The sequence below is a fragment of the Monodon monoceros genome, unplaced genomic scaffold (assembly GCF_005190385.1).
Source record: "Monodon monoceros isolate NGI ecotype Baffin Bay Population unplaced genomic scaffold, NGI_Narwhal_1 Super_Scaffold_9, whole genome shotgun sequence".
Classification (NCBI taxonomy): Eukaryota; Metazoa; Chordata; class Mammalia; order Artiodactyla; family Monodontidae; genus Monodon; species Monodon monoceros.
This window is the reverse complement of record NW_021703786.1, coordinates 19,916,922-19,943,409: the sequence shown is the minus strand read 5'-3', so window position 1 is coordinate 19,943,409 and position 26,488 is coordinate 19,916,922. Positions and strand designations below refer to the sequence as shown.

At 54.6% G+C, this 26,488-nt stretch overlaps 1 protein-coding gene across 4 annotated transcripts in view; it reads right to left on the bottom strand.

The window, feature by feature from the left end:
• Nucleotides 1-13,731: 13,731 nt before the first annotated feature.
• ADAM11 (ADAM metallopeptidase domain 11) overlaps nt 13,732-26,488 on the bottom strand; it is a 20,012-nt gene continuing 7,255 nt past the window's right edge. The window contains exons 3-27 of one of the 4 annotated variants that reach the window (XM_029212046.1): nt 24,532-24,608; nt 24,317-24,383; nt 23,237-23,322; nt 23,080-23,155; nt 22,627-22,693; nt 22,495-22,558; nt 22,073-22,147; nt 21,921-21,992; nt 21,554-21,720; nt 20,927-21,011; nt 20,713-20,803; nt 20,545-20,596; nt 19,937-20,036; nt 19,783-19,854; nt 19,581-19,673; nt 19,127-19,207; nt 18,535-18,585; nt 18,373-18,436; nt 18,048-18,147; nt 17,720-17,839; nt 17,460-17,628; nt 17,256-17,370; nt 17,078-17,168; nt 16,408-16,425; nt 13,732-15,886 (exon numbers count right to left, since the gene is read on the bottom strand). In XM_029212046.1, the coding sequence (XP_029067879.1) occupies nt 15,871-15,886; nt 16,408-16,425; nt 17,078-17,168; nt 17,256-17,370; nt 17,460-17,628; nt 17,720-17,839; nt 18,048-18,147; nt 18,373-18,436; nt 18,535-18,585; nt 19,127-19,207; nt 19,581-19,673; nt 19,783-19,854; nt 19,937-20,036; nt 20,545-20,596; nt 20,713-20,803; nt 20,927-21,011; nt 21,554-21,720; nt 21,921-21,992; nt 22,073-22,147; nt 22,495-22,558; nt 22,627-22,640 (1,710 nt within the window). In that variant the 5' untranslated portion in view covers nt 22,641-22,693; nt 23,080-23,155; nt 23,237-23,322; nt 24,317-24,383; nt 24,532-24,608 and the 3' untranslated portion in view covers nt 13,732-15,870. Of the gene's footprint in view, nt 15,887-16,376; nt 16,426-17,077; nt 17,169-17,255; nt 17,371-17,459; nt 17,629-17,719; nt 17,840-18,047; nt 18,148-18,372; nt 18,437-18,534; nt 18,586-19,126; nt 19,208-19,580; nt 19,674-19,782; nt 19,855-19,936; nt 20,037-20,544; nt 20,597-20,712; nt 20,804-20,926; nt 21,012-21,553; nt 21,721-21,920; nt 21,993-22,072; nt 22,148-22,490; nt 22,559-22,626; nt 22,694-23,079; nt 23,156-23,236; nt 23,323-24,316; nt 24,384-24,531; nt 24,609-26,488 lie in introns of those variants that run through there. The other 3 variants (XM_029212045.1, XM_029212047.1, XM_029212044.1) reach the window with 3 other exon arrangements.

The window sequence follows — 26,488 nt, the reverse complement described above, 5'->3', positions numbered from 1 at the left end:
TTTTTGTCAGTTCCAGATGTTTTTGTCAGTTCCAGATGTTTTTGTCAGTTCCAAATACAGTTTAGAAGATTCATTCGTGGTCTGTGCATCTTTTTCCAAACCTGAAAACTCAACTGCCAGGTGTCACATTCAGGATTTTTACCCCGTTCTTTGTGTCAAATAGTGCCCGAGAGCTTAATGGTTTACGCAGAAAACCTGATACGAAAATCTCTTCGCATACCTTCACCTGTAAGTTGATCTCAGTGGAAATACGTGAGCAGGAAATTTTCCAAGTAGAGGTTTGGGCTCAAAAGACGCCCTTTTTTCATAGCTGGGTTAGAACTCCTCTGGGATGGCTGTGGCTAAAAGGATTTGGCGTGTTTGTGGCATCACAGTCTGGGAGGGGTAGGTGGCCTTAAGGGTGGAGGCTAAGGTCTAAGCACAGAAACCGGCAACATACCCGCTCTCTGGCTCCCTTTGGTTCTCGAGGCCTGGAGAAGAGGAGTGCCTTCTGAGAAAGATGCTCCTCACAGATGTAGACCAGTCTTGGTGTGACTAATCCACTTTGTGAGAATAGAGGATGTGGGAGAGGGCTAAGGAGAGGGTAGCATTTATTCCAACAATGCCCTCTGTTACCCCAGACACAGAATAGCTGACTGAGTGACAGAATAGGTCATGCGTCAAGCCCACCCTCAGCGGCACAGATTGTAAACTGCTCAGCCAACCATATTTGGTAATAAACTTGTGAGCTGTTTGAAAGCTGCTGGAGCTGTTAAGTCACTGCTAGTTCGGAAAGTGGATTCTTTGGCAGATTTGCCATCAGAACAGATATTAGTACCTGGAAAAGGGTGTTGCGTCAAAGTTAAAGTCTGTTTTCTTTGCTACATAGAGATTAAAACAATATTTCTAAGGTTTTAAGGGCTTATACCAATCTTAACGTGTAATACTTTTAGGGTTTGCCTCCTTTAGTTATTTCGAGTTGGAAGCATGTTACACAGGGGCATAAGGGATGGGGGGTTGAGGCGGAGCTGAGAACAGAACCCAGGTCTGCACGTTGATTGCGCAGTGGCTTAAGCCAGCATCCTATGTTCTTTTCCTAGCGAAGTGCAGAAGCAGATACTAGTGGGGCTCTCACTGTGGCAGGGGGTGGATCCAGCTGGCTGGACCTTGCAGTGTTGACAGCATTTTTTCCAGATGTGACCCTTGGACCACCTATGAAGAAGTAACAGGGAATTCCTATTAAGATGTTGGTTCCTTGGACCCATCTGAGGCCTACAATAAGAACTAATAAGTTCTCCAGGTGATTTTTAATCTTTTATTAAGGTGTAATTTACATGATGTAAAATTCACCCTTTTTAGTGTATAGTTACAAATGCATGCATTGAGCAACTACCACCGGAAGATACAGAATAGTGACATCACCCAAAAATTCTCTCTAGGTAGTTCTTATGTATATTGAGGTTTGAGAACCACTTAGGAAAAAAATGAAAACATGAAGCGTGGGCCAGAATAAAAGTGAGAGGGGGATTGTTTTGAATGATCTCTGTTCAAGGAGGTTTAAACCTGACATAGCACATGAATGTCATCTCACGTGCCAGCTCAGGTTGATGGCTGTCTGGAGTGGAGGACTGCAGACTCTCATCTGGAATCAGTGGGTTAGTCCGTAAGTGATTTGGGGGAGGGGCGGGGGCCGCTGGGAAGAATGCTGTCTCCAACTAGATGTTTAAACATAAGTGTTTTTTATTGGAGTATAGTTGATTTAAAATGTGTTTCTGCTGTACAGCAAAGCGAATCAGTTATACGTTCACATATATCCACTCTTTTTTAGATTCTTTTCCCATATGGGTCATTACAGAGTATTGAGAAGAGTTCCTTGTGCTATACACTAGGTTCTTATTAGTTATCTGTTTTATATATAGTAGTGTGTGTATGTCAATTCCAATCTCCCAATTTATCCCTCCCCCACAAGCATAAATTTTCAAAACATCCTCCAATATGCACTCAGGACTTCTGGCTTATGACTATGACTAGACCAAGAACCATCCCACCTTGTATATGAACGAGTTTGGTGTCTTTACTTTGGAGTTTCTCCACCCTACATTTTATAACATCTTTGAGGAAATTAGAAATAGGAAGTGACTCAGGGTTGGAAAACAAAAGGAAAAAGATGATGACATGGTAACACGCATCCGCTGTCAGTTGGTTTTCTCTCCTGCCCTCTCAATCCTGAGGAAATGGCACGGCACTTCCTTGCCCTGCCCTTGACATGCTATGCCTACTTTAAACGAGATTCAGGGATTGTGAAAGAAAACCTATGGAAGCCCACTGCTAGTGCCTCAAGGAAAAGCTGACCGGATTCCCTCTTTACCCTCGGCCAAACCTCCCCCAAGTATCCTTGTCTGCTCTGCTCTGCGGGGCCATCACACAGGGTATGGGCTGGCTGACAGCCTTAAACTCCAGGCAAGGCAGAACCAAGCAACTGTTCATAACCGATTTCGGTGCATAGCCAGTGACCTGAATGGGACCTGACCATGGGGAAAAATGATACAGAACTAGATAGCTTTTTTCAATTTTATTTTTAGTTTGTACAGTCAGTCCCGTGAAAGTGAAATTTTATCTTTGCTCTGGAAACACTGAAAAACACTGACAGGGAGCTCCTTCAGCCTGGCCCATTTTCCTGAAAGCGTGTTGCAGCTGTGGCTTCTGCCCAGCAGGCAGAGACTGATGTTCGATCCTGTACCCAGGTGCTGTAGAGAGCAATGACAGGCCTCAACTTCTGACTGCAGAGGGGTCTGCACAAGGATTTGGGCTCCGTAAGACACTTTTAATGCCAAAAGCCCTGGAAACAGAGTGAGTGCAAATTGTCAGTGGATTGTTTACTTCACATTCAAATGGGGAAATGATCACAGACAAAGGAGCTACAGCTTTTTTTTAAAATATAAATTTATTGTTGGCTGCGTTGGGTCTTTGTTGCTGCACACGGGCTTTCTCTAGTTGCGGCGAGCGGGGGTTACTCTTCGTTGTGGTGTACGGGCTTCTCATTGCGGCGGCTTCTCTTGTGGAGCACGGGCTCTAGAGCGCGGGCTCGGTAGTTTTGGCGCACGGGCTTAGTTGCTCCGTGGCATGTGGGATCTTCCCGGACCAGGGCTCAAACCCGTGTCCCCTGCATTGGCAGGCGGATTCTTAACCACTGCGCCACCAGGGAAGCCTGAGCTACAGCTTTTGAACCAGTTGTGATTATAGACCAGCTTGTGATTATGGTGTTTAGTTCCAGTGGTCTGCTTTGGGGGGCTTGTTGACCCAGAAGACACATAGTGTGGGGTAGGAACTGCTTTTCCTTTATCTTAATTGACCCAAGGCAGTGAGCAGCTGCTCAAGCCAGCCCTTTGAGTTGTTGGCTATGATCCCGGGAAATAGCTAGAAGAGTAGGAAGAGTAGGGACTTCCCTGGGTCCAGTGGTTAAGAATCCACCTTCCAGTGCAGGGGACATGCATTTGATCAGGGAACTAAGAGCCCACATGCCGCAGGGCAACTAAGCCCGTGTGCCACAACAACTGAGCCTGCGCTCTAGAGCCTGCAAGCCACAGCTACTGAGCCCGTGTGCCACAACTACTGAAGCCCACGTGCCTAGAGCCCGTGGTCCACAGCAACAGAAGCCACCGCAATGTGAAGCCCATGCACCACAACGAAGAGTAGCCCCCGCTCGCCGCAACTGGAGAAAGCCCGCGCATGGCAACAAAGATCCAACGCAGCCAAAAATAAATAAATACGTACATTTATATATTTTTTAAAAAGTAATACACGTGCACATGTCTTAAAAATTCAAAGTACCGGGGCTTCCCTGGTGGTGCAGTGGTTGAGAGTCTGCCTGCCAATGCAAGGGACACGGGTTCGTGCCCCGGTCCGGGAGGATCCCACGTGCCGCAGAACGGCTGGGCCCGTGAGCCATGGCCACTGGGCCTGCGCGTCCGGAGCTGTGCTCCGCAGCGGGAGAGGCCACAACAGTGAGGCCCGTGTACCGCAAAAGAAGAAAAAAACAAAAACAAACAAAAATTCAATGTACCAAAATGTGTTAAGTGGGTGAAGAGTAAATATCCCTTTCCCAATAGTTTTTCTCCCCAAGTGTAAAAATGCTGGTCTGTTTTTGTGAGTTCTACACAGGTTTCTCCTGTGCGTATATCAGTCTATGTATGAGGTGTCATCCTATAGACACCTCCATGTCTTATTTTTTCACTTCCTACATCTTGGAGCACTTTTCACACTAGCATTTGTAGACCTGCTTTGCTGGATGCCTTCAGTTTTATACTTTATGCTCCTAGCAACCCTCAACACCGTGTTCTCGAGAACAGGAGAGAGAGCTTCCCAGAAGTGAATTTGCAAGCGCTTACCAAAAGCGAAGACCATGCAGGTGCTTGATGGGGGGTCTTCAGCTGTCTCTCCGAGCGTAATTTCGTAATTTCTAGTGTCTTCGTATAATACATCCTCTGAACAAGGATTGACATGTAGTTTTGGCTCTTTCCTAAAAACTAAAAGCTATTATTAAATTTAGCCCCCAAAACTTTCTCAGATTTAACATCTACAGATTTAGGCCAAATCATGGTAAGATGAAGGCCAGTAAATACGCATTTCTGATGTGGTCTGATCAGAGCACAGTTACTGCTTCTGTAGAAGTGAGGTTTCCTCATCAAGGATGGTATTGGGCCCACTGCTCTGGCTGTACTGGTCGTGACACTGGAGTCTTCTCTGTTTCTGGGCAACGTGCTTTAGGAGGAACATGGGTAGGTTGGGGCATGTCCAGAGGAGAATAACAGGACAGGGCAAGACCTGGGTCCCTGGCCCGTGAAGGGCACTTAAGGTATCTGAAAGGATCTTTAGCTTGAGGGAGAGAAGACTTGCACTGGGGAAGTAGGAGCAGTCCTCGCAGTTAAAGGACTCGCCTAGGAATTCCGTGGTGATCCAGTGGTTAGGACTCTGGGATTCTACCGCAGGGGACACCGGATCGATCCCTGGTCAGGGAACTAAGATCCCGCATGCAGCGGGACGAGAAAAAAAAAGGACAGTCCTAGGAAGATAAGAGGACACCAGTAAGGAGGAATCAGAGGGAGGCAGAAGGTGGTTACAATTTAAGTTTTCTGATAAAGAATCTCTAGGGTTTTGAGGTGGTGTGTTTCCCATCATTGTAATTCATACGAAGGCTAAACTGGGGGTTTTGCAGCAGGAATCAAGCGGGAAGTTGGACAGATACTTTCTCAAGTCCCTCTCATTTCCTGACTCTGCAGTTCTGTCTGAATAAACAAGATTTTAGTCTCCATCCCCCTTTCAACAACACTGATTATTAGGATTTTTTTCTTTTATTCTTTCCCCTGAAGCTCCTGGAGGGGCTGGGCAAGTATTTTAGTAAGTAAACACTATAAATCTTTGAAGTTTATGAATTACTCAGAAAAGGGAAGAACCCATGGAGATCCTCTGAAGCTAGTGGCCGGCTCTTGTGTTGGAGCAGCAGGCCTGTTCTACCTCATAACTCCACCGTCTCCGCTCTGGGCCACGGCAACTGCACAGGGTGTCATGTATTAGCGTCCTCCCCAACAAGGATGTTAGGTAACCCCACATAGGAAAAAACTCTGCAGAAGTTGCAAAAAGACAGAAAACGAGACTCCCTGAGTGCCTTTACAGAGTTGTAGAAAATAGGAGCTTTACATCAAAGTTAACAGGGTCAGATGAACGTTACAAGCAACATAGTGGGTTCAAGGGGGCGTGTCCTCTAAGGCTGGGTTTCCTTATCTGTCAAGTGGGGCTAAAATAGACCTGTATTTGGTGAGTGTATCACCTGAGATGCTGCACCAGTGCCCGGCCCACTGTAAGCCCTTACTAACTAGGGGCTGTGAGTTCTAAAGCTTCATACATGAGGATACTTGGTGGGACGAATGGTGTTTCCACCAATAAACCTGGAAAGGCTCAGAGGAAATATGGTTGAGGGAGAGGGTGTGGGATTGGGAATATAATCCCAATTCTTTTTTACAGTAACAAGTCAGTTATTCTTTCTGTTGTGCATTGGGGAAGAAATTTCCACAGTGAACACCTGCTGTGGGGTATGTCTCAAATGAAACTGTTTTGCTCTCACACCCCAAAGATCATTCACATTCCAGATTAAACCCCAGTTCAACACGACAGGGGCTCCCCTGGTGGGCCAGTGGTTAAGACTCCACTGTGTGGCCGAGAAAAACAAAAAAAAAACAAAAAAGCAGGACAGTTGTGAGCCAGTCTGGATTTTCAGGTCCAGTTGTATGTTTCCTATTTTTTTCCCTAGCCCAGTGCACAACCATCCAATCCAGGCCAGTTTAGTCTTTGGAGGCACTGCTTTTTTTTACTTGACAAACACTAAGCACCATGAATATTGCAGGCATCAGATTACGTGCTGGGAATATGATACTGTGAAAGGCAGGCTCTGCCCACCCGTCATGGAGCTGATGCTGTCTGGAGGGGTGGGAAGCATGCGTGGACAGGCTAGTGTGATGGAGTGTGCTGAGTGCTCTGATCTAGGAAGGAGAACAAGTGTTCCAAGAACATGTGGGGGAGACACCCAACCCAGGTGTCTTTCTGGAGCAAGCCACATCCATTGAGACCTAAATGATGAATAGGAGTTAGCTGGATAAAATGAGGGTCACGTCATAAATGGGGAGAAGGTCCTGAAAAACTTCAAGAGACTGAAAGAGATTCCCAAGGTTGGAGTCTAGGGGGAAGGTGGACTTGAAGTGAGCAGGAAAGGCACGTAGGGAACAGGCAGGTGAGCCAGAGCTCCGCGTTGAGGAGCGACTGGAGAGGGCGTGGCTGGAGGAGTGGAGTTGACCGTTGCCAGGGTCCGGATGATGGGATAGAGAAGGAGATGGATTTGGAGTTGACAACCTCCAGTGTTTGCTCCAAGGACTGGATGATTTTTTTTTTTTTTTTGCGGTACGTGGGCCTCTCACTGTTGTGGCCTCTCCCGTTGCGGAGCACAGGCTCCGGACGCGCAGGCTCAGCGGCCATGGCTCACGGGCCCAGCCGCTCCGCGGCACGTGGGATCTTCCCGGACAGGGACACGAACCCGTGTCCCCTGCATCGGCAGGCGGACTCTCAACCACTGCGCCACCAGGGAAGCCCTGGATGATTGATGAGGAAATGTGATGGTAGGAGCAGCCAATTCTATCAAGAAGTGTGGCTGTGGTGCCACAACTACTGAAGCCCTTGTGCCTAGAGCCCACGCTCCACAACAAGAGGAGCCACCACAATGAGAAGCCTGCGCACCGCAACAAGCCCGCGTGCAGCAATGAAGACCCAACACAGCCAAAAATAAATAAATACATGAATTTATTAAAAAAAAAAGAAAAAAAGAAGTGTGGCTGTGAAGATTCAGGGCTGGTAGCCAGGGGTGTTCTGGTGGTGGTGGTTTTGTTTTTAAAGATGGAAAGGTCTTGAGTTTGGAAAGAAGTAGAAGATATCAGGGGAGAGGATTAGTAAATGACAGAATGGGGACTTCCCTGGTGGTCCAGTGGGTAGGACTCTGCGCTCCCAATGCAGGGGGCCCAGGTTTGATCCCTGGTCGGAGAACTAGATCCCACATGCATGCCGCAACTAAGAATTCACGTGCTGCAACGAAGATCCCACGTGCCGCAACTAAAATAAATAAATAAGTAAAACTTAAAAAAAATAAAAATTAATGGCAGAATGATGTCCTGAGAAGGTGGGGGGGTTGTGGTTCTAGGTAAAGAGGGATTGACCTTTGGGAGGAAGGACTCAAGAACACTGGTAAGAATGCAAGTGGGACCCTGGTAGGGCTTAAGAGTGGGGTTTCAGTTTGAGAGTGAAGTAGGAGGCTTGTGGTTATCTGGGTGAGAAGGGGTGGGATGGGATGAGTTTGTCGGGAGCAAAGGAGGTGGGATTAAGTGACGGGGAGAGGAAAGCATCGACCAGGCAAATGCAGGCGTGCCTGTGCTGCCGCTGCGAGCACCCAGCTCAGGTGGGAGACTACTGTGTTTTTTTTGGTTTTGGTTTTTTAAATTTTACCTATTTCTTTAATTGAAGTAGAGTTGATTTACAATGTTGTGTTAATTTCTGCTGTACAGCAAAGCGATTCAATTATACATATATGTATTCTTTTTTTATTCTTTTCCATTATGGTTTATCATAGGATACTGAATATAGCTCTGTGTGCTATACAGGAGGACCTTATTGTTTATCCATTCCATACATAATAGCTTATGTCTGCTAACCCCAATCTCCCACCCCATCGCTTCTCCAATCCCCTCCCCCTTGGCAACCACAGGTCTGTTCTCTATGTCCGAGAGTCTGTTTCTGTTTCGTACATAGGTTCATTTGTGTCATATTTTAGATTCCACATATAAGTGATGTCATATTGTATTTCTCTTTCTCTTTCTGACTTACTTCACTTAGTATGATAATCTCTAGTTGCATCCGTGTTGCTGCAAATGGCATTATTTCATTCTTTTTTATGGCCGAGTAGTATCCCATTGTATATATGTACCACATCTTCTTTATCCATTCATCTGTCGATGGACATTTAGGTTGTTTTCGAGACTACGGTTTTGTAATGATGTCAACCTGGGCAAGCCTGAGAGTCTCTCTCCCCCTAAGATCAGCCCTGCTTCCCACCACCCTACCCCTGTGCCCTCAACCACACCTCAACCTGGGAATGACCCCCAGAGAACTGACAATCATCTCATGACAAAACAGAGTTTTCTGGGACAAACTTCATACGGTCTGTCCTCAGTGGAGACGCTGGAACGCGTTCCTGCGGTGGCCTCTGGGGTGATGGAGGCCCCGTACTTTCAGCAGCTGCCAGGATCAGGCTTAACCTGGAGGAAGTTACAGGGGTCAGGCTGAAGAAAGGCAGAGCATGAGTTTATTTTTAAACCCAAGTGGGCACTCCAGCTGCCAGGGAGGAGCAGACAGCTCTTGGGGAGAATAGAGGTTGGCAGTTGGTCAGACACTTGTCAGGAAGCATGTAGGCTGCCAAGTGGGCAGGGGTTCAGGTGGCTGAAGGCCAGGACTGTCCCTGAGGGGCCGGGGTGGGGAACTGCAGGGAGCAGCAGGTAACACTTCAGAGCCCAAGACGGCAGTGGGGGCGCGAGGCCTGAGCCCAGTGGTCCGGGCTGCCCTGGGGCCGTGAGTGTACCGAACACGGCCGGCGTCCCTTCCCGGGGGGTGGGTCAGGCTGGGTCTCAATTCGTGGTCAGACGGACCACGTGAAGAGCTCTTTTTTTTTTTTTTTTGTGAAGAGCTCTTTGCAAGAGCAAAGGGCAGTCCAGCATCAGGGATGCTCTGTTGGCATTCTGGGGGACCAAGTGTGCCTCATCTCCTTACAGCTGAGCTGGAATGCAGCACTGCGTGGGGGATGGGATCCAGGGCTTCACAGCCTCATCAAGTTCAGGAAGTAGGGAGATAATTCTCCCAAGTTCAGGCGACAGCAAGTCCTCCTGAGGACTCCTGCCCCAAGGGCTGTCGCCACACCTTTCAGGAACTGTCACCAGGGATGGCGTCCAGGTTGTAAGGTCATAAAAGAACAGTGATAGTTTGAACCACAGCACCGATTGACGTTTATTTCCCACCTTGCTTTCAACACCAGGAGGCCTGAAGAGCCACTGTGAATGTGGAGCTAAGGTTGGGGTGCGGAGGGTTCCTGGGCTTGGCGGGAGCTCCTGGGGGTCTGTGTGAGCCTGGGGTGCAGAGATCTCACTCCCTTAAATGTATCTGTAGCATCTTAAGAAATGAGAATTAATCTCCATCTTCAAAGGCCAAATGTTGAAGCTGAAGCCATTACTGACAGCCCTTGAAGTCCTTTCGGCAAGAAGAGTCGTCATCAGCACTGAGCCTCGGGGCCGGGGCTGCCTGTCTCCCGCTGACCTTCTGAACAGGTTGATAGAAGTCTGACTGTACCTACAGCAAGTGCCCGGGGGCCAGAGCCGCTCTGAGGGCAGGACACATTTAGATCTCTCAATCTAGGTTAAGTTAAAATTCCCCAATCCTGGGACTTCCCTGGCGGTGCAGTGGTTAAGAATCCGCCTGCCAGTGCAGGGGACACGGGTTTGTGCCCCGGTCCGCCGTGGAGCAACTAAGCCCGTGCGCCACAACTACTGAGCCTGCGCTCTAGAGCCCGTGAGCCACAACTACTGAAGCCCATGCACCTAGAGCCCATACTCCGCAACAAGAGAAGCCACCACAATGAGAAGCCCCCGCACCGCAACAAAGACAAAATAAATAAATTTATAAGAAAAAGAAAAAATTCCCCAACCCTGCCAAAGTCATCCTAGCCTCTCTCTCGCCTTCTAGAAAGGTACACACAGGATCCCTCTGACCTCATTCACGAGATCTTGTCTACTGCAGCTGATCCAAGTCTTTCTTGCTGTAATTTGTTTCCTCTCTTCTGTCCTTGCCTGATTTCCAAGTTGCCTGGGTTTAGATATTGCAACTTAGTAATGTTAGTTATTTTCTGAACCTACGCTGTCCGCTCTGGGAGCCACTGGACACAGGTAGCAGTTGAGCACTTGAAACTCCACTGGTCCAAACTAAGATGTGCTTTAAGTGAAAATACATTCCCGATTTCAAAGGCAGAGGGCAAAAAACAAATGAACCCCCCCAAAAACCCCAAACCCAATATAACATCTCAGTGATTTTGTTGATTACATGTTGAATTGAGATTATTTGGGATATACTGGATTTAGTAAAATGCATTAATATTAACTTTGCCTGTTTCTTTTTTTAATGGGGCTACTAGAAAATTTTAAAATACATACATAGCTTGTTTCTGTGGGCTGCATTCAATTCTGTTGGACACTGGGATGAGCCAGAATGAATTTGTAATCATTTCTTCAACTCCACAAGGAAGCTCTGAGCAAATTCAAGGTGCTAACGTCCCCAGCTCTCCATCCCGGCCACCTCCAACTCATGAGGGCACCAAGGGGACCCACACATTAGCCTGAATAAATAGAACAGGGAGTTGAAATCTGCACCCATGATTCACCCAGAAATCCTCAACAGGTGGGTGCTGGTTTAGGGAGTGAGACTCAGAGACAGTCTGGGGCAGTGATTTTATCTGCTTTTTTGTTTCTACTTTTGAAAAATCAGATACCTGGGAATTCCTTGCAATAGGTGGTCTTTTTTTTTTTTAATTGTAGCTGCACCATTAGGCATGTAGGATCTTAGTTCCCCCGACCAGGGATGGAATCGGCACCCCCAGCAGTGAAAGCGCGGAGGCTTAACCACCGGACCGCCAGGGAAGTTCTGCAATAGGTGGTCTTCACAGTAAGTTTAATTTCTGGTTCCACGTCACACTCTTTAGGCACCACTCTACCAGAACTGCCTGACATGTTCTGAAACCCAAGTAAGTACAGGTTTCCCCCACCATCTGAAAGTAGAGCGTTCCTAGGAGAACCTTCATAAGCCAAAATGGAGTACAGCAAAGAAGCAATTACCTTAGGATACATCCTGCTAACGAACGCACAAAATAACACGATAAAGCACCAATGCTCACAGTGCATTGGCAGCTTGGTGCTGAGTGTGGTTCTTGGGGAAGGAGCTTGGCAGTGCCACTCTCTCTGCTTGGGGTGCTCAAGGCCTCTATAAGGGCTGTTGCAAACATGCTGAACGCTATTTTCGCCTTTCATCTTTTTTCTTTTTTTAATTTTATTTATTTATTTTTGGCTGCGTTGGGTCTTTGCTGCTGCACGCGGGCTTTCTCTAGTTGTGGCCAGTGGGGGCTACTCTTCCTTGCGGTGCACGAGCTTCTCATTGTGGTGGCTTCTCTTGCTGCAGAGCATGGGCTCTAGAGCTCACGGGCTTCAGTAGTTGTGGCGCGCGGGCTCAGTAGTTGTGGCTCGTGGGCTCTAGAGCGCAGGCTCAGTAGTTGTGGTGCACGGGCTTAGTTGCTCTGCGGCATGTGGGATCTTCCCAGACCAGGGATAGAACCTGTGTCCCCTGCACTGGCAGGCAGACTCCTATCTACTGCGCCACCAGGGAAGCCCTTTTTGCGGTACACGGGCCTCTCACTGCTGTGGCCTCTCCCGTTGCGGAGCACAGGCTCCGGACGCGCAGGCTCAGCGGCCATGGCTCACGGGCCCAGCCGCTCCGCGGCATGTGGGATCCTCCTGGACCGGGGCACGAACCCGTGTCCCCTGCATCGGCAGGCGGACTCTCAACCACTGCGCCACCAGGGAAGCCCCATCTTTTTTAATAGAAGTAAAAATCCTCTTCGAATTTCTTTCAGTTAAGAAAACAGGTACTAATGTAGGTCTCTTGTAAAAGCAAAGGGGCATAAAGTGAACTTTCAGAAAACGGGGGACGTCTGTACTTTTCAGATTATCTGTTTGGACCAGATCTAATTGTTCCATTCCAGCCTACAGAGCCTGGCACCTGGGCAGATGGGAAGTGCGCTGGCATCAGAGGCGCTACCTCCCCGGCATTCCCGCTGCCCACCCCCCTCCCCTGCGCCTGCTCCGTGGCCTCCTGCACCTCTGTGCACCCTCGCAGGTAACATGTGGGGCTCCGGGTTGGGCCTGAGGCTGAGCGCTGACCTACAAGTGCCAAGTGCTGGGCCTCCCGAGTCCTCCGCCAGTGCCTGTCGGCAGCCACACTTTTCACTACCTGAAGTGTCAGCTGTATCTACACATCAGACCGAGTTTGAAGGTCACCACGGACCCAGAACTGAGAAGGGGTATGCACGGGGATTGGCAGAGTTGAGAGGCAGAGCAATGAAGTTAAAAGCAGGGTTTCCAGCCCAGAACAGAGAAGAGAGGGCAAACCTAGACTTCCGGTCATGACTGAGGTTTGAGAGCGATTCTTGCCGGGCTGCCTCACCCGTGAACCCAAGGGGAAAACGCTGACCTTCTGCAGTGGGGGAGTCTGGGGGTAGAGGTTGCAGATGTGCTGGGGGATTGAGATGCCGTAACAGGGTGGGGACCAGGAATTTAGGCCAGCACTGCCCCGAGCCCTACTCTCTCTGCACGTGGAGGTGGTCCTAGGAATCCTGCCCTTCCGGCAGCTTCTAGCTGCTCGCCCTCCCCAGGCCCTTGCCCACTGCAGCTATTTCTTGCTCCCCTTATCTCTTCTCTACCCTTCCCTTCCTCCATCCTTGCCCCAACCTCTCTCATCTTATCTTTCCCCTGAACAGGCAGGACTTTCAGAGCAAGATATCTGCAGGCCCAAAACGCTCTGGAGGGGAGGATGGGAGGAGGAGGTTCTTGGCTCAAACTGGGCCCCCAGTGGGGGAGGGACTCCCAGCCTTGGCCTTGCTCAGCCCCTTCCTGCCCCGGGCACAGTGAGAAAAGAGAAAATTCTCTGCGGGCTCAAGAGCACGGTGCCCTTGGGACCAGATAGCGGTTTTATCCAGCTTTCTGGACTCTTGGGAGGTGAGGACAGGCTGCTCTGGCTTCAACCATAAAAGGCAAGTTGGGTCTTCTGCCTGTTGGTAAGATGCTTTCCTAACTCAACTCCCGTCTGCTTTGCTGAAGCCAGAGACAGCAGTTATCTTTGTCAGGAGAGCAAGGAAGCGGAAGCGCCAGGCCCTCCACCCAGTCGATGCCTATTTCCGGTCTGGGAATGGAAAGCTACGCCCCTTCCTCCCAGCCTCCCAGAGCCCAGTCCTGGGTGCTCCCGTCCCACCTTTAGTGCCCAGTCATCACACTCCCTCCTGGGCCAGAGAGGACAGGGAAGGGTCCTGGGCCACCGCTCGGTCATTTACAGAAAGGAGAGACACAAGTCGGTGTGAGCTCCATGGAAGCCCCTGGACATGATCTTTAATTGATGTTCCTGTCCCTGCCTCCCCACCCCGAGCCCCAGATGACATATTTACAGGATGCTGTATGGAGCCAGTTCCAGGCCCAGGTCAGTGCAGCCTCCACTCCTCCCTGGGCACTGCCAGGGTGGGCGCTGCCAGGGTGGGGCAGGAGGATGCAGACAGCTGGGAGCCAGGTGGACTGGTCACAGGAAGTCTTGTGTTCTCCACATGCCCACCCCCACCCCCATGTGCACGCACACACAGGTATGCCTGTGCGTGCAGAGGTATTCAGACTTGTGCGGAGATGTGGATCCAAATGCTTGTGCCAGATGCATCGCCACCTGTGTGCACGTGTGTACCACCAGAGGATGCCTTAAGGTACCGCAGCAATAGGGCAAAACCCGGCCCTTAGCCTCCTGCCCCTGCCTCAGTTTGTATGGCTGGTGGGGCAGTACTGGCCAGAGGGGTACCCCATCCACCCCCCTCACTTGGGCAGTACCAGCTGGAGCTTAGTATCAAGGACCCCACTGCAGCTGCATCCAGCCACCTTAAAGGGTGTCAGTGGGCCTCAGTCCCCAGGTTGCCCTGAGGGGTGGTGCAAATAAACAGGGAGCCATTTCTTCCATGATTCCTCCTCAAAGATGCCCCAGGGGGAGGCAGTTCAAAGGCCCTGGGGTGTTCAGAAACCCCTGCTGGTCTGGGTGGGGGTATCCCTGGGAAGACGGGCTCCGTTCATTTGTGGCTTTCATCCGGAAGGTGGCTTGACCCCCAGCTTGCCCCTGCCGGCTTTTTCTCAGCAGTTAAGGAGCCAGCTCCTCTGTCCCAAGCGAGGGTCATGAGGAAAGGCCCTGGGCAGGACTGTGTTTGTGGGGGGACTGAGGAATTCTGCCAGCCTCGGTCTCGGGCTCAGCTGCAGTGGGGATCAGAGGACTAATGGGGAAAACGACTGTAAACTTACTACTCTGCCCTGGAGTGGGGTTAAGGAGCAGAATGGGTTTGACAAGGACTTGAGGACTTTTCTAGAAGCTGAGGATCAAACATGAGACTTGCCTTTTCCTACATCCTCTTGCACATCACAGGCAGAGCCCCTAACCCTCCAGGCACTGGGCCACCCCTGGCCTTCCGTCCTTGGGAGAGTGCTCCCTGGGAAGATGGCCCAGCCGGGAACCTCCAGGCCACGCCAGGGGGCACCTAAACCCTGAGTCAGAATCACCCTTCTTGAAAGGGGGAAGGTGCCATGTTATTTTAGGGACTGTATTTTCTAGGACCGTCCCCCCAATACATGTGTCCTGTCAGGGACAGCAGGACGGTTGTTTTGGAATTGAAGACAATCTGGGACATGTGGTTGCCGTACCCATAACCTAGGCCTTGGGCACGGAACAGGCAGCTTTGGTTTGAATCAGCACTCGTACTTCTCTCCAAGCTCAGCAGGGCTGGGCGGAGGGGGCAAGCAGGGATGCCAGGCCCCTGCCTGGCTTGGGGAACGTCTGTGTTCAGTGAGAAGATTCCAGGTGTGACCATCCCAGGGGAGGGACGGGGGGTATGGTCAGACCTCAGCTCCTCCAGTCCTTCCTGCAAATGTCAAAACATCCCCACAACTGCCCTGGCCCCAGCACCCCCAAAGTTACATTCATCAGTTGAGATTCAGTAAAAAAAAAAAAAAAAAAAAAATGTAGATGTCAGCCCTCTCCCCCTAGGTCCCAGAGAGCTTAAACCCTGCCTGGTCCCAGCTGCCAGGTTTTGAAGAGGGGCCATCCCAGGCCATGCCCACTGGTGGCTGCCTGCCCCACTGGGGCACCCCTCTAGCCCTCCCCCCACCCAACTTGAGCTGTGGCAATCTGTGATGATGGAAGGTACATTCACACAGGGAGAGTTGGTGTGCAAGGCCAAAGCTGCATGAGGTGGGGTGGGGGACCATGGGGGAAATGCCCTCCAGGCCTGGTCCACCCTGGTGGTGTGAGGGCAGGGCCACAACCCGGCCCCAAGCCCCTGTAGGGCTGGGGGTTGAAGGGCTGAGCCCGGAAGACATTTGCATGATGCCTCCCTCTGTGGCTGGGCGGGGGCAGACTCCTGGTTCAGGGCCGAGATGGTGGACGCCAGGCTCGGAGGGAGGGGGAGGGCACTTAGGCTCCTCCAGACCTGGAATGGAGAGGGGGCATCAGGGGAGGATATAAGGCAGGGCCCAGGAGAGCCCTCGAGCTGGGCCCCAGGAGGTCAGTGCTGGGCCCTGGAGAAGGCAAGTCACAGGCTGGCCAGGGAGGGGATCTGGCGGGAGGTCAGACAGCGGTGACATGAAAGACAAAACAGATGGGACGCAGACGTAGGCTCCCTTCCCAGGGGTTGGGGCCTGTGTGGGCGGGGGCACAGCTCCAGGGTCCACGGGGCCAGAGGTGGTCTGGCCGTAGGAAGGGCAGGAGTTAAACGACCAAGGCCTGAGGGGGTGGGTGGACTGGAGGAAGGGGCAAGGGGCAAGTTGAGGACACTTCCTGGAGTGGGGTTCTCCCACCCCTGTAGTGACAGCAGTGACAGCAAGGGTGGAGGAACCAGCCCCAGCTCCCCATCCACAGAATGCGAGGTGACGAATGAGATGGAGGAGACAGGGACAGCGGGAGGGATGGCGTGGCCGGCGTCACACTGCCCCCTGCTGGGTCGGGTCATACCTTCCTCGGCGGATGTTTCTTCAGGAGCCAAGGAGAGGACAGGCAGAGAAAGGAAAAGAAGCCGTCTGTGACCTTCTCCTTCTCCCAGGGAGGGGCCTTCTGGCTCCCGGGAGACCCTTTGCCCCAGAGATGGGCCAGGGGCCCCGGGACCTAGATGCTAATGACAGGCCCAGGGAGCGCTACCAGGAATACCTACTGAACTTGGGTCCTGGGTTTGAGTCCTGACTGCAACTAACTCAACGCATGACCCTGAGCCTCAGGTCCTCCTCTGTACACTCAGGGGTTAGACCAGCTCGAGGGCCCCAGACATGGGTGCCCACAGAGCACCGTAGGCTGGGTGGGGCCTGGGGACTGAGGACTCGGGCAGCTCCCTGCTCAGCTCCACTCTGTGGCCAGGCTGGGATGCACTGAAGCACAGGGGGCCCCCATCTTCTCACATTTCAAGAGAAGCTGGAAATCAGGATTCTTAACGTAAAATCTCCTGGGTTTTTAAATGTGAGCAACCAATTTTTTTAAATGTTAAGACAAGACGCTGTGGGCTGGCTTGGATTGTGATAGGCGAGCTCCGGTTTGGTTAACCTCTCAGGGAGGCCCCCTCAATTCCAACAGCCTGGGGTTCTGATAACCCCAGAGGATGCCAGGGGGTGCAGGGGCCGTGTGTGTGTCTTACTTAAATCCCCAGCCCGTGCCGCCCAGGACGATGGCTGCAACCAGAACAGCCCCGGCGATGGAGCCTATGATGATGTTGGTGCCGCTGGGACCTAGGGAGGAGGGCAGGGCTCAGTTGGCAGGGACAGTCACGGAGGACAGGAAAGATGGAGCCCCACCCTGGCCAGCTCCAGCCTCACCCTTATATCTCTCCGTCTCCCCTGTGGGCAGAGACGTGGGCAGGGGGTTGTGGATACTGCAGTCCTTGCCCGTCCAGTCTGGCTGACAGATGCATTTCCCTTCATTGCTGCAGACCTAGAGGTGGGGTGGGGCCGGTAGAGGTGAGCAGGGCCCTGTCCCCACTTGTAAGCCCTTCGCCTGCTCCCTGACCTCCAGGCACCCACCCCGTGGTGGGAGCAGATCCGGTGCTCCCCGCTGCCAGGGCAGGTGCTGAAGTTGAAGGCAGAGGCTGGCAGGCAGCGATGGCCCAGGCACAGCATGTTGGGCCCGCAGGCCGTGCCGTCCTCTACGTAGCTCAGGTCTGAACCATCAGCCAGCTGCACGTGGCCACCCCTGGGGGAACAGCACAGCCGACCTCTGCCCTTGCCCCCGGCCCCATCACGGCTGCAACCTCCCCTTCCCCGGCCATGGTCCCAGCCCACACCTGCAGTCCAGCTCCTTGCCCTGGTGGTAGAAAGTGACGCTGCTGATGTCTCCCCCTAAGTCCCCCAGCCGAGGAGCTCCAGAAATGTTGACACAGAGGAGGAAGCCACAGAGCACATCCCTGTTGGGGTAGTGTGGAGACAGTGGGCCCCAAGTCTGACCTCAGACCCAACAACTGACTTCGTATCTGCCCTCTCCCCATCCCCTGATTTTTCACATAGTCTCCCGCTGGGACTCATAGCCCGCCCCATCTCTGAAAAAACCCTGCCCAGCCCCAGAGCCCCAGCCCCAAAACTGGGGAAGCCCAACCAGGAGCTTTGACTACTCACTGTTTATTGCACTGGACCCAGCCTGACCCCTTGCGCCCACAGTTCCCACGTTCTGTCCCCTCCACGTTCAGCTTCTCGTAACAGAAGCGATCAGCAGCCACTGTAGGGAGATGATGCCAGGCATCACCCCACCCACTCCAGAACCCACCTGGGACCTCAGGCCTGCACCTCCAACACTGGCCTGACCCCAAGTCCAGCTGGGTCCCTGAGATCCTGGGGAGCCGCACATCTGGTGGAAGGCATTTCAGCCAGAGCCTGTCCCGGCTCCAGCCTCTCAATTCCAGGTATTCCACGGTCCCTCTCCCATCTCCAGCCACAGACTCACCATGGCCCCAAAGGGCCTGGCACTGCCGGTCCCGGGTTTTGCAGCGACCTCCGTAGCAGCGGCCCTGAGGGACAGACAGGAGACAAGGGACACAGACACTGAGGACAAGAGACTGCACTGAGCCAGAGACCCAGAGGGGGTAGAATCTCCACCCCATCATACCTGTTCATGATCACAGTAGTAACCATCCAGCTTGTGCAGGTTGGGGGGACACTGCGGAGAAAGGGGCTGGACTGAGTAGAGCTGACCCAGGACTGGGAGCTGAGGTCGGCTCCAGGGAAGAATAAAGGGGTGCCAAAGGCCCACCAGGTGGGGGCTCAGGTCACAGGGCTCCTCCAGGTCAAGGACAAGAGGAGGGAACTCAGACCACATGGATTGGCAGGTCCCATAGCTTCCCCAGTCTCCCTCAGTTTCCTGCACCTCCTTCACGGGGCTGGGAGGACTGAATGCCTGGTATGTAATAAGGACTTAGAGGTTAAATAATATTATCCACTGTGATCCCTAGTAGACACCAGGCACTGCGCCAGGCACTGGGAACACCAGCTAGACTATAAATACTGGTTTAACGATTGGAGGAGCAAAGCCAGAAGGCATGAAGAACTCCTTTCTCAGATGAGAAACTGAGGCTGATCAGCGGCGGCGACTACAGCAGCGGAGAGGAGGGGCGCGCAGAACAGTCACCCAGCAGAGCTAAACGGATAGGGATAGTGGTTGCCTCGCTCGGGACTCCTTAGGGCGGCCGGGACGGACGGACCTGGCTCGAGTCCCCGGTGCAGGTCTCCGCGATGTCGCATTCGTTCACGGCCTCTCGACAGGACACACCCCGCGGCTCGTACTAAGGAAGAGATGTATTGCGGGGCTCAAGCAAGAACCACTGACCCCTCGTCTTCCCGCCTCCTCGGCCCGGCCCCCCGCCCGCTCCCTGCCCACTCAGCACCGTCCCCAGGTCCGTTCACGGCTCCGCCCACCCCGCTACTTCTCAGTAGGTGCTCCGCCCCACTCCCCGTAGCTCCGCCTTCAACAGAACGGAGAGGGCCGCACGCCCAGCTCCTCCCTCCCCATTGGCGCTTCCTTCGCGTCAAGCCCCGCCCCTACAGATTTGCCTCCAGCGGCTCCTCCTCCTTAAGTCCCGCCCCCTATCTGGACGTCCGCAGCCCAGTCCTTCCCGGTCCCCGCTCCTTCCCGTCCCAGCGGCGGGTCCCCCTCACCTTGCAGCGGCGACAGCAGAGCCCGTCGCTGCACATGGCGTCGTGAGTCAGGGTGCATTTCTTGCAACAGTTCCCGCCCGCGCGGCTGCACTCCTGAGGGACGCAGGGAGACGGCGAGCCCTGACCCTCCCCACCCAGACCCTCCCTCGCACTCACCCCTGCGTTCCCCGCCCCACACCTGGCACCAGCACTAGTCTCGCACCTGCACCGAGCCGCAGTCGCACTCCTCCCCCGCCTCCACGAAGCCGTTCCCGCACTCAGGCGGGTCCAGGAGCTGGACGGGGAAGGGGTGTCGGGAGTCTGGCCGGGACCCTGCCCAAGCCCCGCTCCCACGTTCCCAGCCCTGGGGCTGGTACCTTGAGGGGCTTGTTGAAGAGGCAGCTCCCGCCGCCCTCCTGCAGAAACTGGTTATACTCGTCGATGCTACAGCGCGAGAACTTGCGGGGTAGGTAGAACCTGGGTAGGGATGAGGGGACCGTGCCGCTAAGTCCCCGCCAGCCCACTGTCTCGTCCCTTCTCAAGACTGGGATGGGGTGCACCGGCGGACTCGGTCACCATCTCGAGGAGGCTGAAGATCTATGTGCCTGGACACTGCATGAGAATCCTCCCGCCTGCCCATCAAGGGGGAGTGGGCAGGGGACGCCGCTCCTGGCTTCTCCCCGAAACCTCAGGACTCCGGGAGTCGGAGGTTTGTGCGCCAAGGAGGGAAGGTGCCTCCAAATGAGGCTTTGGCGGTGCCCAGTGGCGACAGTGCGCACTACAAGCCTGAACAATTCGGGCGTCAGCCTGGGGAATGTGCGTCTCCCTATGCAGTGTCCACAGACAGCCGTGCTTCCTGGAATTCTGAGTGGTCCCGAGAGAGAGCTGGGTCTCTTGAGGCCACCGGGTCCAGAATGTCACCCAGTGCTCGCTCTAGGACTCCCTTTGCCCAAGATCCTCCCCCGTTTTGTCCCCAAGAACTCACCCAGTGTCCTCCATGATGCAACCCAGCCAGTTGTCCGGACATTTGCAGTCCCCTGAGAGGTGAGCCAGGTGAATATAAGGGAGGGTGAAGAACCGCCCCCCTCCCGTGGACACCCTCTTCATCTCTAGAGTGTGGGTCTGGGCGGGGTGTGAGGGTCTTCACTGATACCTGCCGAGCTCCGGTGTTTATTCCACATCATGCCCAGGTTCTGTCCCAGCGTCTGGGCCAAGGTCACCGCCATGGCCCCCATGTTGTCATACTTGGGGTGAGGAAGATGGAGCACAAAGATGTCTACATCCCTCCCAAAGGCACAGGGCTCATGCCCTTCGCAGCCCCTCTCCTTCCCACCCGGCACCCCAGCCACGCCCCCCACACTGCTCACCTCGTTCACACCCCCACCCCTGGACAGCGAGCAGATGCCCCCCACGTAGGCAGCGCCACTGCTGGTGCTCTGGAAAGTTCTGCCCCTGGAAGGGAGAGGCTTGTCAGGAGAACCCACTGCCTTCCCCGTGGTGGCTCCCCTGGGCTCTGATGGGGAGACAGGTGAGCCCCCCCGCCCTCCATGAGGAGGTGAGTTCTGCCCTTCATGTCAGTCTGTGTGACCTCAGGCAATCCCCTTCCCTTCTTTGGATTAATTTGCCCTTAAGCCAAATGAGGGATTCCTAATAGATCATCTCTAACTGCAAGGACCTTTTATCAGATTTTTTTTTCCTACTAGGGCATTGGAAGGGATGCCCTGAGGAAGGGATGCTGGGACCATTTGAAAGGGGAAGAGGGGACGAAGGGGAGGTTATGGGCAGAGGAAGACCACGGGTGGTAGGGAAAAGGGGCCTGAGCCTAAGATGCAGGGGAAGATGCCCAGCCACTGCTGCAAATGGCTGGGAGTAGGTACAAGGGGAGCCCAGTCCCCACACCCTGCCAGCGTGCCTGGCCCAGAGCCATGTTCAGTAACCCTGTGCACCGCAGCCACCAGCAGAGGCTGGCAGGGATCATGGGGTGAGGGACTCACGAGAAGAGGTGGGTGGCATCACTGGGCTCAGGCAGGCCCTCCCGCCGGTAGACCATGAGCCGGGCCAGGGTCTCCAGGAGGTCGTCCTGCACCTGGATCTTGTCCCCATCTGCCCACGTTTCCATGGCAACCAGCACGATGCGGGTATTCAGCTGTTCCTTGTACATCTGGGCCGGGAGGGGAGAAGATGAGGAGGGGGCTGGAGGGTGGGAGTGGGTGTGGGGGAACAGGGCTGGAGGAAGGTCTCAATCTGTCCCTCCAGGAAGTGGGGGTCAGAGGCTGACGGTGCCCTTGAGAGCTCACCCTGAGGATGCATGCGGTGGCGTGGGGGGTGGGAGGAGAGGAAAGGGAAGGGAGGGCTGCTCACCACATCTGCCAGGTTCACCACGGACTTGGCAAAGTTGCTGGTGAGGACCACCGACTGTCGCATCTGCTCAAACTGGGAGAGAAGAGAGTGGGCAGAGGGCCAGTCTGCTTCCAGCCCCTCCTCCCAAAGTTACTCCCAGCCTGGGACTGTACCAGCTGGTGGTCGTTGATCACAATCAGTTCCACATACTTGGTCTCACTGTGCACTGTAGGGTGGCCCCGGCGGACCTGGCGGGGGGGAGGTGGGCACTTGGAATCAGTCCCCTCCATGCCTGGCATCGTGGCCAAGCCACAGACAGACTCAAGGAGGGGCTGGACTCCAGCCAGAGACAGTGTCGGTTCCCCACTGGTGCGGGTCCCATCCAGCCTTGGTACCAGGGCAGGCAGCCTCGGTTTGCCTAGACACTAGGGGTAGGGCCTAGGGTGGGCGCTTCCTGCCAGAGGTGGTTCCCTGGCTTCCAGCCACATCAGTCTGAGCCCTCCTTTGCCCCGGCTATGGATGGGGGTGACCTCCTGCTCCCGGCCACAGCCTGAGGCCTCTGCAGCAGGAGGTCTGTGCGGGCCCCCATACCTGCCTTTTCCTTCTCAGCCTTGGTCGGTTCGGAGAAGCAGAATGGGCAGGGGCAGCAAACAGGCAGCCTGGGGGGAGGGTGCCGGTGAGGGGGGCACAGTCGACCCCCTCCCTAGCCCCATTTTCCCTCCCTTACCTGGTTCCCTGCATCCGAGGGGGGCTGGGAGGAGAGGGGTCCGGTAAATGAGGTGGGGAAGGGGTCCCTGCAATGAGGGGAAATTAGTTCTTGGGGAGGCCGACCAGATCTGCTCTGAGCCCAGTTGCGGGGGAACATCTCCAGCCCTTCCCCCCACCCCACCCCAGGGTGACCCAGAACTGGCCAGAGCTCCCATGTCGGATCTGATCTCCCAGATGCTCAGATTCCGGGGTCAAGACCTGGGGGCACCCTGAGAGACAGGGGCAAAGGACACTGGAGCCTGATGGGAGGTTACTTGGGGGACAGAGGGGACATTGGAGCTGGGGGCACGGGGGAGGGCAGTGAGGCTGAGGTTACCAAGGCAGGAGGGTGAGGAGGCAGCAGTGGCCACTGCGGTGACAGCCATTGGGACGAGCGTGGCAGGGCTGTCAGAGGGGCCAGGGAGGGGCTCACCTGGAGGGTTTCCCGAGGCCTGGCCACCTCGTGGGGCTCCATGATGTAGGTGAAGTTCCCGTCAGAGAAGACCCCGCTGCAGCGAGAGAGACGCAGCTCCCCACCGTCCCCAGGGCTGGAGGCTCATCCCGGCAGCCCTGCCCCTCCCCATACTCACTGCAGCCCCTGGCAGGTGGAGAGGGCAGCAAAGGAGTTCGGGTTCCCTCGGAGCCTCCCCTGGTAGTAGCAGTGGTCTCCAGCCCCCTGGGGGAGCAGAGAGTGTGAGTGGACATGCTCCCTTCCCCGCATGAAGGCAGGAGGACGGGTGAGGGCCGCTGAAGCTGCCCCGTGTGCAGGGCTGCGGTCCCTGGATACACCTGGGGATCTGGAGCCCGGCTCTGCTCTGGCTCTGCTCCTAATTTGCTGTTTCACCTTGGGCAAGTTCCTAGCCCTCTCTGGGCCTGCTTTACCTCACCTACAACGTGAGGACTTTGGGGCACATCAGTGGCTCTTAACCATGAGTTGGGGCTGGTACAGGGATCGCAGACTCATTTGAGAAGAATAGCTGATGTTCATATAGCACCTACTGGGTGCCAGGCACCATTCTAAGCACTTACCACGGATCAGCTCACTTAATCGGATGAAAGCTATGGACTCACCCCCAACACACACACACCATTCCACACATGGTGTGTTCACAGACGCCACAGCCTCTGTGGACCACCCCTGGACGCATGGTCTGTGGCTGAGGAAATGTGAGCAGCGTGTGTCCTCCTGGCTCACAGGTCAGAGGGGACGAGCACCCCCTCCCCTCTGCTTCCTGCAGAATTACTTGTGCTCCAGTTACTGAACAGTCTGGAGGGGGAGGGCCGAGGCTATTTATAGACACCCATTCATCTTTGCTTGCACCCCTGGGCCTTCAGGGATGGGACCCTGGGGTCCCAGGCAGCCCGGAATTCCCAGGGCCTTGGTGCTGAGCAAGAGGGGTGTTGCCCCAACTGCCCCCTGCCAGAAGATTCTGGGCGTGGAGCAGTGGGAGTCCTGGAATGTCTCCATGCTGGCAGACAGGCTGGCTGGGGGTCAGCCCTCTGGAGCTGGGCGAGGGGAGCTGAGGGCTCCATGCCATTCGACAGGCCACCCCGACTCCAATCCTGGAGGGGCCAGGCCCAACCCGATTGTAGAATATACCCCAGACCCCATCTCCACCGGCCACCTGTCCCTTCATACCACCTCCCCATCCCCTTCCAAAGGCACTCACGGTGCTGTGCTGGGTCGGCCCCTCCCGGCTGAAGTGGCGCTCCACATATTGCGAAGAGAGAAGGTGACTGGAACAGACAGAGTGGGCAGGAGGAAGGAGCGGGTCACAGTGGGGCTGGGTCCTGTTTGGGTCCCACCACAGCTCAGACCCAGGTGCCCTGCCCCAGCCAGCCTGCCCGCCGGCTGCCCTTCCCCCAGACTCAAGGCCACACTCACTGGTTCAGCTCCAGGTCCAGAGTGAAGTTTGAGTTGAAGGCTGGGATGACGAAACTCACCTGGGCCAGGTGGACAGGCTGAGAGAAAGTGGGGGAAGGCAGAAGGGAAGTCAACCTGGGGAGGCCTGAAGGTGGGAACTGGGGGGACTGGCGAAACCCCAGTAAGGGGAATAGCCCTGGGGAGGGGATGGCCCAGGCCCAGCAGCTGTGGGTACCATTGATCTAGGGGGAAGATGCTTTCCTCCAAGCTCATCTTCCTCCAAGACCCTGTTCCTTTCCTGGGGGGAGGGGCAGGAGCACGCATCCCAGGGCACAGGCCTCCCGGCTCCCTGGGTGCCAGCCCACCCTCTCTGGTGTGGCCCTGGGGCCAGTCTACGGTAGGGATGGGCAGGGGCAGCTCAGCCTGCCCACTGCCTCACGCCAGGCCCTCTCTGCTGCTGGCAGGGCCACGCTCACCCACAGGTGAACTAAAGGGAGGCCCCGAGAAGTATCACGGGAAAAAGGCAAACAGGAGACGGGGTGCAGTGTGACCCCAGGGCCCTGCTGAAGCAGGCCCCTCCCTTCCTGTCCCCCTACCTTGGCCCTAGCCTCAACTTATGGAGGAGGCCTCGTACGCTGCAGACAGGGGTGGAATGGGTTAGAAATGATCGCAGGGCCCCTGGAAGCTGGGATGATGGGCATATGCCATCCTGTCAGGGGGAAAGAACGTGGCTCCTCTACCCTCAAGTCCATTGCCCTCTGCCTCGCCCAAAGCAGCTCATCTTTGATATTTCAATCCCATGGTTAATTTTTAAACACGGAAGTTTTCCTGATAAATTTTTCAGAGGGGCCTTTGCAGTGGGGCTGGGAGGCTCCAGGTTGTCATAGCAACGTACCAGGCCTGAGCAAGATGGCTGCCCTCCCAGGCCTGGGTGCCCAGCTACTGTAGCGGGTGCGGATTCCAGACCTGACGCTAGGTGCCTGGAGGGAAAGCGACTCCAAGAGAGGAAGGGGCAGGAGAGTCTGGGCTGAGGAGAAGTCAGCCTTCTCGGCTCCCACGTCCCCAGCCCAAGCCTCAGGTCTTACAAAAGATCTCAAAGCACGGAAAGGGCCTGAGAGGGGCTGGAGCCTTCTGTTCATCCCCGTCCGTTTAAGGAGACTGAAATCCAGATCCCCAGATAAGGGGCCCACCACTGGGCTGTACAGATGTGAGGAAGTTTGTTGGCTGCCTTTCTTTCGGGGGGAGCAGGTTACAAGATGGAGGGGAGCCCCGATGTCACAAAATTCCATAGCCTGGTGCTAGTCGGCTTCCTGATCAGCCACCTAGATTTCTAATCTTCATGAGCGCTTGTATGCGCCAGGCACTGTTCTAAATACTTTACAAGTATCATCGTATTTGATCTTCACTACAACCCAATGGGATAGATACTAATGTTATCCTCATCTAACATATGGGGAAACTGAGGCACAGAGAGGTTAACTAACATGCCCATGGTCGTAAGGCTAAGAAGTGGTAGAGCTGGGATTCAAGCCTAGGGAATCAGCTTCTAGGGCCTTCTTCCCTCAACGGTGAGGTAAGATGGAAACGGCCCAGTGTCCATGAGAGGCCCTGGGAGTCAGGGTGAGGTAGGCAGCCCTCTGAGCCCCAAAGACACTGACTCACCCCACCCCAGGCTGACCGAGGCTCCAAGCTCCATCCTGAGCCCCTAGAGCGTCAACCAGATTTGAAAAAGAAAGTCAAAGACAAGGAGTCACTGCTTCCCTCTCCCCACCTTGGTCTGGACCACCCCTGCCCTCCCCCTGCCCCTGGGCCTCGACCAGCTCTGTCCCCAATACCCTAACTCCCTGGTCTGGACCATCCCTGCCCTCCCTCTCCCCTCCTGGACTTGGACTATCTCTGCCTTCCCCATGCATCCCTGTCTGGACCACCCCTGCCCTCCCTCTCCCCTCCTGGACTTGGACTATCTCTGCCTTCCCCA